Below are 15,439 nucleotides of genomic sequence, written 5' to 3'. Positions count from 1 at the left end.
AAATATGAATCATAATTTGGGTGAAATCAAATAGCCTGGAAGTCCACTGAGTCCAGAGACTTCAGAATCATAGTCCCTGGAGATCCACTTTGTATTCCCAGCCCTAGTGGATGGAGGGAGAGAGGGGAATTGATGTCAAAAAGCAGTGCAGAGCCAGGAACTGGCGGTTGGTGATGTAAGGTATCGGTGGGAAAATCTAAGACTTAGGAAGCTAAAGTATACGCTGGGCACTTCTGCCCTTGACCATTCTCTAAGCAAACCTGTAACTCATACTTACTAGTTGAAGAGAGGGGAAGCCAGAGGTACTTATGCTTTGTCGATGGTACTGGCCAAGGTTTGGTGGGAGGGTAAACTGTTTCCTTATTTCCGCAGAAGAATACCTTGGGTTAAAACAGAAAAATCTAAATGAAGTGGTTATTTTAAAACATCATCACAATTATAGATACAATCTTTGATAGCATGTTATAAAACTTATTCCTTAGCCGGGTGACCAGCAGAACTGACTAAAATGTCCTCAGTGGCCTGTGGGTAGACACTAGAGCTTTTGGATGATAATATACACTCTTGAGAAGTTCACAGAAGCCAGGACGTCTGCAGTTATGGCTCTTGCCCAATACTGGAAGGATGACAGCATGAGGAGGAAGAAGAGTTTGCAACCCAAGGAAAAAATCCAGGGGACTTGGCTCTTTCTTCCCAAGCCATTCAAAGGCATTTTCTCCACATGAGGACATCTGGCCTCTGATGAGAGTCCTTTAAACCCCAAGCCGCCATCTTGAACCAGTCACTCTCCTTCAAGCAGTTGAGCCCTTATGGTCGCTGCCTGCTTTCACAGAAAATGCCAGCGACCTGTTATATGAACACTTCCACCTCCCCACAGGCACCTGAGATGCTACCTGGAATTCCAAGGACTGTATTTGTTTCAAACCACTCCTAGTGAGTCATCCTTTGAGTCAGCCTCAGTGACACTGCTGAGCCCTCAGACAACATCCCTGTAGCCGGGAACCGAGCAGAGGAGAGTCGCTCTCCACTGTCTACGCACACCTGCTGGCAGGGGTTACCGACAAGTGATATCCCGGATTATGAGCAGGTTGACTTTTGTGCACTCACTTGTTGGTCATCTGTTTGTAACTCAGAACACATTTTCTCATTAAGTCAGTCTTTGGTATCTGGATTCTTAGCCTAGTTCACAAAAGTGTACTTAAACCACCATGAGGCCACTATAGAAAATAACTAGAAACTGGCATTACTGAGGATCAAATGAGACCCTATTTGAAACATGCTGCATGTCCAACAAAGAGATATACACATTTTAAAAATTATAACTTAAAATAAAATATTTAAATATTATAAATAAATCTTATATTTTCTCCATTATAAAGTATGCTAGGGCATAATTATTCATTTTTCTGCATGATGAGGTTTCTGACATGACCTGCTTGGCTCCCAATCTTAGTAATGTGGTGCATCCAGAGAGGCAGGAAACCTGTCCTGGCCGCACCTGTGGCATCCGTTCTCCCAACCCAAGAGCACCTCAATCTCCTTTCAGGATTGGCACACTCATGTTGTACAGGTAAAACCACAAATCAAAGGGATGGGCACATAACCCAACGTAAGACAATTCTCTCTCCTTTCCAGGATCCTTAATGATGAATGGATATAAGGAAGAAAATGGCGGGAGCACATTCTTGTCAGCAGCGGCCCCTTACACTATGATGCAACGAGATGTGAACCCCCAGAGAAGTTATAGCAGCCCGTAGTAATTGTACTCCTTCATTTCCCGAAGTATTTTCTTCCTCTATTTTTTTAAAGTATGAGAAAATACTAGGATAAGGAGTAAGCAGTCTATTATCCATCAAGGAAATGCAAATCAAAATCACAATGAGATACCACTTCACAACCACTAAGGTGGATAAACCAAAAAAAGATGGGCAGTAATGAGTATTGGTGAGGACATGAAGAAATCGAAGCAGTCATACATTGTTGGTGGAAATGTAAAATTGTGTTCCTGCTTTGGAAAACAGTCTGGCAGTTCCTCAAAAAGCTAAACATAGAGCTCCCATATATCCCAGCAAACCCACTCCTAGGTTTATATCCAAGAAAAAGGAAAACATACTTCCACACAAAGCTTATACATAAATGCTCATAGCAGCATTATTTATAGTAGCCAAAATGTGGAAACAACCTAAATGTCCATCAACTGATGAATGGATAAACAAAATGCAGTATTAATGAGTATTGGTGAGGACATGAAGAAATCGAAGCAGTCATACATTGTTGGTGGAAATGTAAAATTGTGTTCCTGCTTTGGAAAACAGTCTGGCAGTTCCTCAAAAAGCTAAACATAGAGCTCCCATATATCCCAGCAAACCCACTCCTAGGTTTATATCCAAGAAAAAGGAAAACATACTTCCACACAAAGCTTATACATAAATGCTCATAGCAGCATTATTTATAGTAGCCAAAATGTGGAAACAACCTAAATGTCCATCAACTGATGAATGGATAAACAAAATGTGGTATGTCATACATGGACTATTATTCAGCAATAAAAAAGTGAAAGAAGTACTGATACATACCACAACATGGATGAACCTTGAAAACATTACATTCAGTCGAAGAAGCTAAACCAAGAGACCACATATTGTATAATTCCTTACATGAAATGTCCAGAATAAGCAAATCTATAGAGTAATGGGACTGAAGTTTCTTTTAGGGGTAATGAAAATGTTCTAAAATTAATTGTGGTGATGGATGCACAACTCTGTGAATATACTAAAAAACACTGAATTGTGTATATGTGTGAATTGTGTGGTATCTGAATTATTTCTAAATAAAGCTGATAGAGATATAAATGTGTGCTGTGTATACGTCTGTGTGTGTGTGTGTGTGTGTGTGTGTGTGTGTGTGTGTGTAAGTATTCTACAGAGACAAGAGTGAAGGCAAGAATTTAGCATGACCAAGAATGGAGGAAAACTTTCAGATTTTGATCCCCAGTGCTCGAGGCTCATTTTCATTACAAGTTTGGCAGTCACGATTTCTAAAAAAATCAACAGCCTAGACAACTATCCAAAACAAAACGCCCATCTTGCATAAACCCCATTGTATCTTGTTTCTGGCATCACAGGAACCCAAGCCAGCAGAGCAATCACTTATTTGCTTATTTCAGAAGGTGACCATAGTCACAAAGGGCAGAGACATCCAAGCAAAGGTCCTTTTCTGTGACTGAGCTGACTTTTCACAGATAAGACTGACTGCTCCTGTGATTTCTGCTTCCAGGTCTTCCCCCCAGGGCCTCTCAAACAATGAGTTTTGGGGCTTCCCTGGTGGCGCAGTGGTTGCGCGTCCGCCTGCCGGTGCAGGGGAGCCGGGTTACCACAAAAAAAAAAAAAAAAAAACAAAAAAAAACAATGAGTTTTAGTTTTCTGGCCATTCTCAAGCCTTTCCTGTCATAGACCAGAGGGGTCTACCTGAATTGGGAATATCTGAAAACGTTCATGAAAGTGAACATGCCGACATGAAGTGGCATCGTGAGAGAATCATAGAATGGCAGGAGGTACAGGTTCTTGTTTTCATTTTGAAGTAAAATTGGCTGTCTAACAAAGCTGCAATACTTTTCATCATGCCATCAGAATGTTCCTGCCCCCCAACCCTTCACAAACAGCTGGAGTTCCTGTTTCAATCCTTCACATAAGCTTCCTGATTCAGAGCTATATAATTCATCTTTTTCCCTGACATGTCAAGCCTGCCCCAAGCCTATTTCCTATCCCTACAGAATCAATCCTACAAAAGGCAAGTAAACCTGTCCCTTCAAAACCGTCAAATAAGGAGATGAATTGTTTGTCCTTAAAATGAAAACAATGAATCGTCACACGTGGAATGAATTGCTTTGTATTCACTTAAAGAACTTCAAAATAAAATAGCTCTGGAGAGGCCCTACGTACATTTAACCTAGCAAAAATAGGCTGGAATGATAAAATTACATGTTGGTCAAGCTGTGGGAAAACCCCTGTGGGGTTGTATATTGGTGTCGTGTCTTTGGAAAATAATACTGTAACATGTGACAAGAACTCTAAAACTGTTGTTACTCTTTCATGGGAATATACCCCATGGAATTTATACAGACAAAAATATAATTTGAACAAAAATGAACATAAGAACTCTGTATATGATAGCAAATAACTGAAAATAACCAAGGCATCCAACATTAGAGAGAACACTAAGTACATAACCGCATAAAATACATGAAATATGATTTTACCATTTAAATATTTGTATGGAAATGTACATAAAGAAAGAAGTTACAAGTAAAAAGTAATATGAGGAACTGAATACAAATATTCAACAATATATGTATAAATAAATATACCAGAAGGTTCATAAATGTTTCTGGTAGTTATATAGAGGGAGTTAAATAACTACCCCAATTCAGCTCTTTCTCCTATAAAGTTGCTTAAAGTCATCATTTAAAAAAATAGTGTGTACCTATAAAGTGCCATGCAGGCATAGATGCACTACTGGGGATTTTTAAAAATTATGTAAATATCAGCTATTAGATTTACTGATACGGAACACAAATAAGAGAACCCAACCAGGGAAAGAGCTCCTATAGGTGTGGTGTCCATGCAGGTATTACATGGGGGTTTTATTTCCTCTGCATTTGAGTCTCAGGTCAAATTCAACATGTCTAAGATAATTTTTATGATGCTAGATTTATATCATATTTCCCTGATGAGCTAAGATAGCCTTCTTCTAATAACTTGAAATGCTTTATAAATATTATCTTCTTTATTTCTGCAAACGTCGATACCCCTACTCTGGGGTCAGAATGGTAGAATGGGGTGGGTAGCAAAGCTCTATGTTTTTATTCAGATGGACAGATTGTTGTGATATATACAGTTGGAACTAAGTATCAGTGGAATTAATGATTGGGCAGAGCTTGCTAAGTGTGGCCTATGGACCATTTGCATCAAATCATCAGCTGCTTAGTAAAAAGGCAGATTCTTAGAACCTGCCCCACTCCTGTGGTGTGGCCTGGAAAAAATGCATTTTTAACCAGCACCTCCAGGTGATTTTTATGTCCAAGAAAGCATAAGATTCACTGATGGGGCAAGTCTATGAGAGAGTGGTTGGTTGATTCATTCATTCATAAAAACAATGAGGGCACACACAGTGCCAGACTCTCTGCCAAGTGCTAGGGACTGAAGTCCAAGAAGACACTGCTGCTGTTCCTGGAAGTTCAGTCCAGTAGGTGGCAGGGCGGAGGGCAGATGGATAATTGAATAATTATAATACAATATGATAAGCATGTATTATACACAGGAATGTGCACAGTGCCTTGTGAGCAAAGAGGAGGGAGTTACTAACTCAGTCTCGGAATGCTTAGGAGGCTTCCAGGAAAAGGGGACTTTGGAACCATATTTTGGAAAAAAAAAAAAAAAAAATCAGTAGGAACAGGCCTGATTGGAAAAAAAAATGCATTTCAAGCATTTTTTTTAACCATTTCATGATATCCAGACATTAGGTTTCTATACTCCTACTTCAAGTATTTTAACCCTGCATTTTAACAGGGCAGTATTTGGGCTGCCCTGTTTCTTTACAACAGACATAGCTAGAAGAGCAAAGTAAAAGAGTGTGAACTCAGTGACTTAGTCCTGAGCTTTGCCATTTGCCAGCTGTTTTGAATTCAAGTACATCAGTTGACCAAGCTGGGTTTTAGTTTCATTACATGTAAAATGAAGGGGCTGGGCTATACGATCTCCTGGGCACCTTTCCAGATCTAACTGGCAAAGATGCTTAAGCCTCTCCAAGTGGAACATTCGGCACTGTCATCTACACCAGCAGCTCTGCTAGGAAACCGAACAGCCCCAGAAGGCTTCTCTCTGGCTTTCATCCCTAAAAGAAAATTCTTTCACACTGTATGCTGGTATGGCCAGCAGCCAAAATGTTTGGGAGGATTTTAAAACTGATTCAAGAAAAAAACCTCGTCTATAAGTGTTTAAAGAGGTTTAGGGTCTTCCTGAATCTGACATGTTTTAAACAATAGCGAAAGGAGTGGAATAAAGAAAAGCAAACATATAATTTACTCTTAGTTTACATATAGTTACTCTTAGTAACTAACAACTGACTATTAAACCCTCAACAACTACAAAGTGTAAAGTACACAACTGGTAATAAATAATAAGTAGAGGCATTTGTGGGTGGCATATATATGGATGTAGCCACAAGCACATTATATAATTAAACCTTGCCAAAGAGGCACTGTTCAGAACTAGAAATGATTTACAAGTAAATGGTGAAAGAATGTTAGCCCCCAAACTTCCTGAATTATAAGTTTAGGGCAGTGCTGTATAAAAACAATAATAAAGCTTTTAAAATTTGCTGTATGTATGTAGAAAAACTAGCTCTGAATGATGTAAATAACACAGTTGGATCACAGTTTGGGGCATGGATAACGTCTGAAAACACAGAGCTGGCTCAAGACTGAGTAGTTCCTGGAGTTGACCATATAAAAATGATCTAAGGCTTTTTCTGAGATGCCTCCTCAGATACTTTTAGTGAAGTACATCTTTAAATTTAAAAGGCTACAAAATGAATTTCTGTGGCAAAATCTATATGTATATAATATATAATGTTATATAATATACAGCTATAGATATATTATACATATTATATATGTATTAATAATATACATTATTTATATAGCTATAAATAATATTATATATTATTTATATATCTATATCTATCTATCTCCATCCTTGCATATACATACATGCATACGTTTTCAACAATGAATTCCTCAGAAGTTCATCATGCTGAGGTTTCAAAATAAAAATTTCAAGTTTTAAGAGTTTCTCATATTTTCCATCTCTTCTCATAAACAGACATGCCATAAATGTACAACTTCTGTAAAGATGACTCAACAGGTGGAAACATGACTACAAACAGAAGTTTGCCCCTAATAACAAGCTGTGGAACTTGTTTCTCCCTCACAGGGGCGTCCCAGATCTCTTTCACTTGGAAAATTCCTCTGCATACAAAAGAATATTTATTAGATGACTGCAGTGTTTGAGGATTCCTGCAGCAAGCCTAGAGAAGAAGCATTTCTTAGTGTCTTCAGTGATTCTCTAAGGGATCTCCTCCCCCCAGCCCCCAGATATCACCTTGTAAGTTAGTTTTTCTCCTGCCATTATCACCACCTACTACTGAGGCAGCATAATCACCTAAAAGAACACCTGTAAATACTGAGTGCTTTTTATTTGTAACTGGTTGTTAAAAAGGGGTTCTCCATGGGCTTCCCTGGTGGCGCAGTGGTTGAGAGTCCGCCTGCCAATGCAGGGGACACGGGTTCGTGCCCCGGTCTCGGAGGATCCCACATGCCACAGAGCGGCTGGGCCCGTCAGCCATGGCCGCTGGGCCTGCGCGTCCGGAGCCTGTGCTCCGCAACGGAAGAGGCCACAGCAGTGAGAGGCCCGCGTACCACAAAAAAAAAAAAAGGGGTTCTCCAGAAAAATGTGTTGAGACATAAAGAAACAGATCTAACATATGTAAACTGAAGTCCCAAAAGAAGAAGAGAAACATAACAGGAGCAGAAGTGACATTTAAAGAAAACTTGCTGACAAAAATAACCAAGATGTACATTTGTACAGCTCTACAAACCCCAATCAGAATCAATACAGAAAAAAACAGAAACTAACACACCATTGTAAAGCAATTATACTCCAATAAGATGTTTAAAAAAAACAATCAATACAGAGAAAATCAAACCTAGACCCATCATAGTAAAACTGCTGAAAATCAAAGAGAAATTTTAATTAACTAATTTATTTATTTATTTATTTATTTTTGGCTGTGTTGGGTCTTCTATGCTGTGTGTGGGCTTTCTTCACTTGCAGCAAGTGGAGGATACTCTTCATTGTGGTGCGTGGGCTTCTCATTGCAGTGGCTTCTCTTGTTGCAGAGCACGGGCTCTAGGTGCACAGGCTTCAGTAGTTGCAGCAAGCGGGCTCAGTTGTTGTGGCAAACGGGCCCTAGAGCATGCGGACTTCAGTAGTGGTGCCACGTGGGCTCAGTAGTTGTGGCTCGCAGGCTCAGTAGTTGCAGAACACGGGCCCTAGAGTACATGGGCTTCAGTAGCTGTGGCACATGGGCTCACTAGCTGTGGCTCGCGGGCTCAGTAGTTTGGCTCGCAGGCTCTAGAGTGCAGGCTCAGTAGTTGTGCTGCATGGGTTTAGTTGCTCTGTGGCATGTGGGATCTTCCCAGACCGGGGCTCGAACCCATGTCTCCTGCATTGGCAGGTGGATTCTTTAATGACTGTGCCACCAGGGAAATCCCCCAAAGAGAAATTTTAATACTCTTAAAAAACATTTGGGGAAAAGACACACTACCTTGGAAGTGGAACAGTAAGAGTAATAACTGAATTCTCAACTGAAAAAGTAAAGTCCAAAACCAATGCAATGTCAATCTTTAAAGTGTTGAAAGAAAACAACTACCAATATAGAATTTTCTACCCAGTGAAAATATCCTTCATAAATAAAGGATAAAGATTTCATCAGATAAACAAAAACTGAGAGAATTTATTACCAACAGAGCCATACTAAAAGAAATAGTAAAGAGAGTTCTTCAGGCAGAAGGAAAGTGATCCCAGTTGGAAGCACAGAAGTGCTGAAAGCAATGAAGTGCATCAAAAGGGTAAATATGTGAGTAAATCTAAATGATAATGACTGTAAAAAATAATGATAATAATGTGGAATTTAAAATATACATCAACGATTATATAAAAGGTGGGAGGGGTAAATGGAGTTCATATATTCTAAAGTTCCTGCATTGTCTATGAAATGATAAAAAACACTAATATTAGAATTTTAATAAGTCAAGTATGTATTGTAACCTCTATGGAAACAAGAGACAGATTGAAAAATAGAAAAAAAATAAAGTAGAAGCGTACATTTAAACTCAAATAAAGACTTGAACATAGGACCTGAAACCATAAAAGTCCTGAAGAAAACACAGGTAATAAGCTCCTGGACATAGGTCTTGGCAATGATTTTTTTAATCTGACTCCCAAAGCCTAAGCAACAAAAGCAAAAATAAACAATGGGACTACATCAAACCAAAAAGCTTTTGAACAGTAAAGGAAACTATGAACAAAATGAAAAGGCAACCTGATGAATGGGAGAAAATATTTGCAAATCATATATCTGATAAGGGGCTAATATCCAAAAATATATAAAGAACTTATACAACTCAACAGCAAAAAAAACCAAATAATCTGATTTTAAAATGGGCAGAAGATCTGAATAGACATTTTCCGAAAAAAAGAAAGGTACATGAAAAGATGTTCAACATCCTTAGTCATCAGGGAAATGCATATCAAAACCACAATGAGATAGCACCTCACATCTGTTAGAATGGCTGTTATCAAAAAGACAACAAATAACAAGTGTTGTCAAGGATGTGGAGAAAAGAGAACCCTTGTGCACTGTTGGTAAGAATGAAAATTTGTGCAGCCACTATGGAAAGCAGTATGGAGTTTCCTCAAAAAATCATGAATAGAGGGGCCATATGACCTAGCAATTCTACTTCTGGATATTTATCCAAAGAAAATGAAAACACTACTTCAAAAGGATATATGCAATCCCATTTTCACCACAGCAGTATTTACAATAGCCAAGATATGGAAACAACCTAAGTGCCTATCAACGACTGAATGGATAAAGCAATTATACAGATACCCAGAACTGCACCCTGAAAGCATATCAGATATTCTTTATTCAGGTGATAAAACTGAAATTCAGAATTATTTAACAACTATCCTAAGTCACACAGCCTTGTGGCTGACAGGGTCTTGTTGCTCCGGCCTGGTGTCAGGCCTGAGCCTCCGAGGTGGGAGAGCCATGTTCAGGACATTGGACCACCAGAGACATCCCGGCCCCACGTAATATCAATCAGCATGAGCTCTCCCAGAGATCTCCATCTCAACACTAAGACCCAGCTCCACCCAACGGCCTGCAAGCTCCAGTGCTGGACACCCCATGCCAAACAAAGAGCAAGACAGGAACACAGCCAAATCCACTAGCAGAGAGGCTGCCTAAAATCATACTAAGTTCACAGACACCCCAAAACACATCACCAGATGCGGTCCTGCCCACCAGAAAGTCAAGATCCAGCCCCAACCACCAGAACACAGGCATTGGTCCCCTCCACCAGAAAGCCTACCCAAGACACTGAACAAACCTCACCCACTGGGGGCAGACATGAGAAATGGGAACTACAAACCTAGAGCCTGCGAAAAGGAGACCCCAAACACAGTAAGTTAAACAAAATGAGAAAACAGAGAAATATGCAGCAGATGAAGGAGCAAGGTAAAACCCCACCAGACCAAACAAATGAAGAGGAAAGAGGCAGTCTACATGAAAAAGAATTCACAGTAATGATAGTAAAGATGATCCAAAACCTTGGAGATAGAATGGAGAAAATACGAGAAACATTTAACAGGGACCTAGAAGAACTAAAGACCAAACAAACAATGATGAACAGCACAATAAATGAAATTAATAATTGTCTAGAAGGAATCAATAGCAGAATAACTGAGGCAGAAGAACAGATACGTGACCTGGAAGACGAAAGAGTGGAAATAACTACCGTAGAGCGCAATAAAGAAAAACGAATGAAAAGAATTGGGACAGTCTCAGAGAACTCTGGTACAACATTAAATGTACCAACATTCGAATTATAGGGGTCCCAGAAGAAAAGGAGTAAAAGAAAGAGACTGAGAAAATATTTGAAAAGATTATAGTTGAAAACTTCCCTAACATGGGAAAGGAAATAGTTAATCAAGTCCAGGAAGTGCAGAGAGTCCCATACACGATAAATCCAAGAAGAAACACGCCAAGACACATATTAATCAAACTATCAAAAATTAAATACAAAGAAAAAATATTAAAAGCAGCAAGGGAAAAGCGACAAATAACATACAAGGGAATCCCCATAAGGTTAACAGCTGATCAGCAGAAACCCTGCAAGCCAGAAGAGAGTGGCAGGACATATTTAAAGTGATGAAAGGGAGAAACCTACAACCAAGATTGCTCTACCCAGCAAGAATCTAGTTCAGATTCGATGGAGATATTAAAACCTTTACAGGCAAGCAAAAGTTAAGAGAATACAGCAGCACCAAACCAGCTTTACAACAAATGCTAAAGGAACTCTTCTAGGCAGGAAACACAAGAGAAGGAAAAGACCTACAAAAACAAACCCAAAACAATTAAGAAAATGGTAATAGGAACATACATATCTATAATTACCTTAAATATAAATGGATTAAATGCTCCAACCAAAAGACATAGACTGCCTGAATGGATACAAAAACAAGACCCGTATATATGCTGCCTGCAAGAGACCCACTTCAGACCTAGGGAAACATACACACTGAAAGTGACGGGATGCAAAAAGATATTCCATGCAAATGAAATCAAAATAAAGCTAGAGTAGCAATTCTCATATCAGACAAGAGACTTTAAAATAAAGACTATTACAAGAGACAAAGAAGGACACTACATAGTGATCAAGGGATCAATCCAAGAAGAAGATATAACAATTGTAAATACAGATGCACCCAACATAGGAGCTCCTCAATACGTAAGGCAAATGCTAACAGCCATAAAAGGGGAAATTGACAGTAACACAATCATAGTAGGGGACTTTAACACCCCACTTTCACCAATGGACAGATCATCCAAAAATGAAACCAAATAAGGAAACAAAGCTTTAAATGATACAATAAAGTCTGCACATAGGCTGAATAAATGGATTTTTCAAAACTGATTTAAAACTAAAAAAAAAAAAGAGAAAAATTATATATAATACCTAGACATAGCAATAGTTATAAACTATTCTATTTTTATTTTGAGTATGTAATATTTTTGTATTTTTAAATATAAAAAGTATTAAAAAAGAACACTGTAAAATGTCTCCCTCATAATTTTGTCTGCCAGTTATGCAGGTGCCCTCCCCATAGACAATCCACATAACAGTTTCTTGTGTACCTTTTGTGCATATAGAGTATACACACAAATACATGTATATATTCTTTCCTCCATTTTCTTTACACAAATGAGAACACAATACTTGAGATTCATCTATGTTGTAGTGTGGACCAATAGTTCATCCTTTTTTTTATGGAGTATTACATTGTGTATGGATATACCACAATCTGTTTATCCATTCATGGTTAATCCATTCATACCACAATCTGTTTGTTTATCCATCATCTGTTTATCATCCACTGGTGATCTGCATTTGCCTTTTTTCACTTAATAGGCAAGGACATAAGAATGCCTCATTCTTTCTACAGTTGCATATGTATTCTATTATATAGATTGGCAATAATTTCTCAACTAGTCTCGTTTACATATTTTTGTTGTTTCCAATTTTTTAAATTGAGGTATAATTGTCATATAAAATTATATTAGTTTCGGGTATACAACATAATGATTCAATATTTGTATATATTGCAAAATGATCACCACAATAAGTCTAGTTAACATCTGTCACCATACGTAGTTACAAAAAAGTTTTTTCTTGTGATGAGAACTTTTAAGATCTACTCTCTTAGCAACTTTCAAATATGCAACACAGCATTATTAACTATAGTCACCATACTGTACATTATATCCCCATGACTTATTTATTTTATAACTGGAAGTTTGTACTTTTGGACCTACTTCACCAGTTTTGCTCACTCCCCACCCACTGCCTCTGACAATCACCAATCTGTTCTCTGTATCTATGGTTTGTTTTGTTTTGTTTAGATTGCGCATATAGGTGAGATCATATGGTATCTGTCTTTCTCTGACTTATTTCACCTAACATAATGCCCTCGAGACCTATCTATGTAGTCGCAAATGGCAACATTTAAAACATTTTTGAGGGACTTCCATACTGTGCTCCAAATTGGTCACACCAATTTACATTCCTGTGTTGTTCCTATATTTTTGCCAACACAAATGACGTTCAGTAAATTGCACGTGTTAATTCATACATTTATAAATATAACTGTGGAATATAGTCCTAGAAGTGGAGTTGCTGGGTCAAAGGGTTTGTGTGTTTGTCCTTCATAGTATTTTACCAATTAATACTCTAGCCAGCAATATAAGAGAACGTACAGAATGGTTCCATCAAATTTAAGGAATTAATGAATGAATTGGCTATTCTGCCTATTGTTATCTGCAACTATCCTGTAGAGTCAAGATCTGTTTATGTGATAAACAAAACCAAGGTCTTCAATGAGGAGCTTTTTTGCCTTTTGTGGACAGGAAGGTGTCATCTAACAAAGTTAATCCCTTGGTTTACAGGGCAACTGTAAAACTCAGGACTATATGGTTGGTTACCTTCCATCAGGCTCAAGATTTGGTTTAGATATACTGAGTTTGTGGTCCCAAGGAAAAGGACTCCAAGTGGAGGTCAAGTTGGCAGCTGGATAATCAGGTTGGAGGAGAAATGATAGGTCAGGTTGCAGATGTAAATTTGGCCAGGTTTGAGCTAGGGGTTGTTTTTCCAGTAGGAGTGAGAGATCTATACCTCTCCACCTACGGTTTCTCACCCATCTCCCTAGCAACCCATCACTTAGATGGCTGTATGTGGTACCTGCAATGGTGTGGTCAGAATCTGTGGTCCTGGAGCGAAGCCACACAACCTAGCTAAAGAGCAACTGAACCAACCTCTCAGTTCAAGTACAAACAGTCATCCTTATGTTTTAGCTTTGAGTCCTCTTTGATGACTCTACTCTTTGAGAAAACCCAGGTAATAAGGGCTCTCAACAAGCTGTTCACAAAGGATCCTCAAAGCAGTGTCTGAACCACAGAAGAATTTATGGAATAAAATTTTGCCAAACTCATGAAATAAAAATAGATATGGTTCTAAATGTTGAGAAAAACTTCCCAGTTATTAGGACTGTGGAAAGTTGACACAGCCTTTTAGTGAGAACAGAAAACCATGCCACTATTTATCAAGTGTCTGCACGATGCCTGGCCCTGTGCTGAGAGCACTGATGCATACCATCCCATTGAATCCACACAGCAACACTCTAAGCTGAATTTATCTTCTCAAATTTAACAAACGCAAAACTCAGGGCTGGAAATGTCTGGAGTCAGGATTTGAAACCAAGGCTATCTGACTGCAAAGACTGTGCTCTTAGTCACTATGATTATGTAAGCTCAAAAAGTGTATTTAAATTTAAGTGCACTATTAAAAAACATACAGAAGGAAAACCACTAGAAGGAAATACTATTTGCAGTTGCGTTAGAGAGGCAGGATAATAAAGGTTTTTCCCCTCTATTCTCTTTTCTTTTTCCAAAGTGTCTGTACTGTGGTTGCCATAATCTTACAACAAATCATGTACACACACACACATTTTTAACCTCCCATGTGTCAACTTACTGAGTAATGTAAATTCTTCTGCTGAGACACATAAGAATGAGCCTGAATATCTTAAGAGTCTCTTGAGGGCCCCCTTCTCCATTATTATTTTGTTTCTAAGACTCCTGCAATTTATAAATAAAACTGTGTTCTCAGTACACTTTGTTTAAGCCCTTGTATCCACTTTCTGATCTATCTGGATTCAATTAAACTCAACAAACCTTTCTGGGTGCCACTGGTTAAAAAAGCACCTCATTTCTCCACTCTGATCTGTGATTTATCTAAGTTATTTGTTCCAGTCCCTTCAGAAAGATCCTGAGAGCCCCTTGGCCTCCGCTACCCAAGGTAATTGCAGCTGTGAAGTTCAAACGCCTTTTACCATAAGATAAAATGGGGCGATTTTAACTCCCTCCATTTTTGTGAGTTTCCTACGTTAAGTGGAATTTAATTTATTGAGGTGACTGAGAGAGAAAGTTTTGGTTTGCCTTTGAACACAGCCTCAACCTGTGCTGGACAAACGGACTGTTAAGATTGGTTGTATCTTCTTGTGTGCCCTATATTGAAATGGTTCTCAAAGTGTGGTCCCCAGACCAAAAACATTCCCCTGGGAATTTGTTAGAAATGCAAATTCTTGGACCTCATCCCAGACCTACTGAATCCTAAACTCCGGGGTGGGGCCCAGCAATCTGTGTTTTAACAAGCCCTCCAGGTGATTCTGATGCACTCTCAGGTCTGAGAACCGCAGGTCTCTTGTAGCAGACAAATCCCAGCCCTACCTGCCAGCCTTCCCTTGCCTTGTACGCATCCTCCCAAAGTCCAAAGACTTTGGACTTTGCCATCTGATCACCCTTCCTCAGTCTAACTAACTCTGCCTAGCTAGTTAATTTGAAGATCAAGATTCTAACAGACATGCATTTAACGATGCTTAAATTCCTACATATCCAGATTTAACTAAAACACGCCACTTTATACAAATTGTTAATGCACCCCAAAATAATCACCTTCCCCAGTCCCTTCTTCCCCAGT

The 15,439-nt window shown here is 38.8% G+C and overlaps 1 protein-coding gene across 2 annotated transcripts in view; it reads right to left on the bottom strand.

The window, feature by feature from the left end:
- The window catches only part of DOCK8 (dedicator of cytokinesis 8), a 227,161-nt gene that overhangs the window by 178,771 nt on the left and 32,951 nt on the right, over positions 1-15,439 (bottom strand). For both annotated transcript variants that reach the window (XR_008618228.1, XM_024126730.3), the window contains exon 2: positions 278-380. Coding sequence is in view for 1 of the 2 variants with exons in the window: in XM_024126730.3 (XP_023982498.1) it covers positions 278-380 (103 nt within the window). In the remaining variant the exon portion in view is untranslated. The remainder of the gene's footprint in view (positions 1-277; positions 381-15,439) is intronic.

This window comes from Physeter macrocephalus, chromosome 9 (assembly GCF_002837175.3).
Source record: "Physeter macrocephalus isolate SW-GA chromosome 9, ASM283717v5, whole genome shotgun sequence".
Classification (NCBI taxonomy): Eukaryota; Metazoa; Chordata; class Mammalia; order Artiodactyla; family Physeteridae; genus Physeter; species Physeter macrocephalus.
Note: the sequence above shows the minus strand (reverse complement) of the source record. Positions and strands in the feature narration are given on the sequence as shown.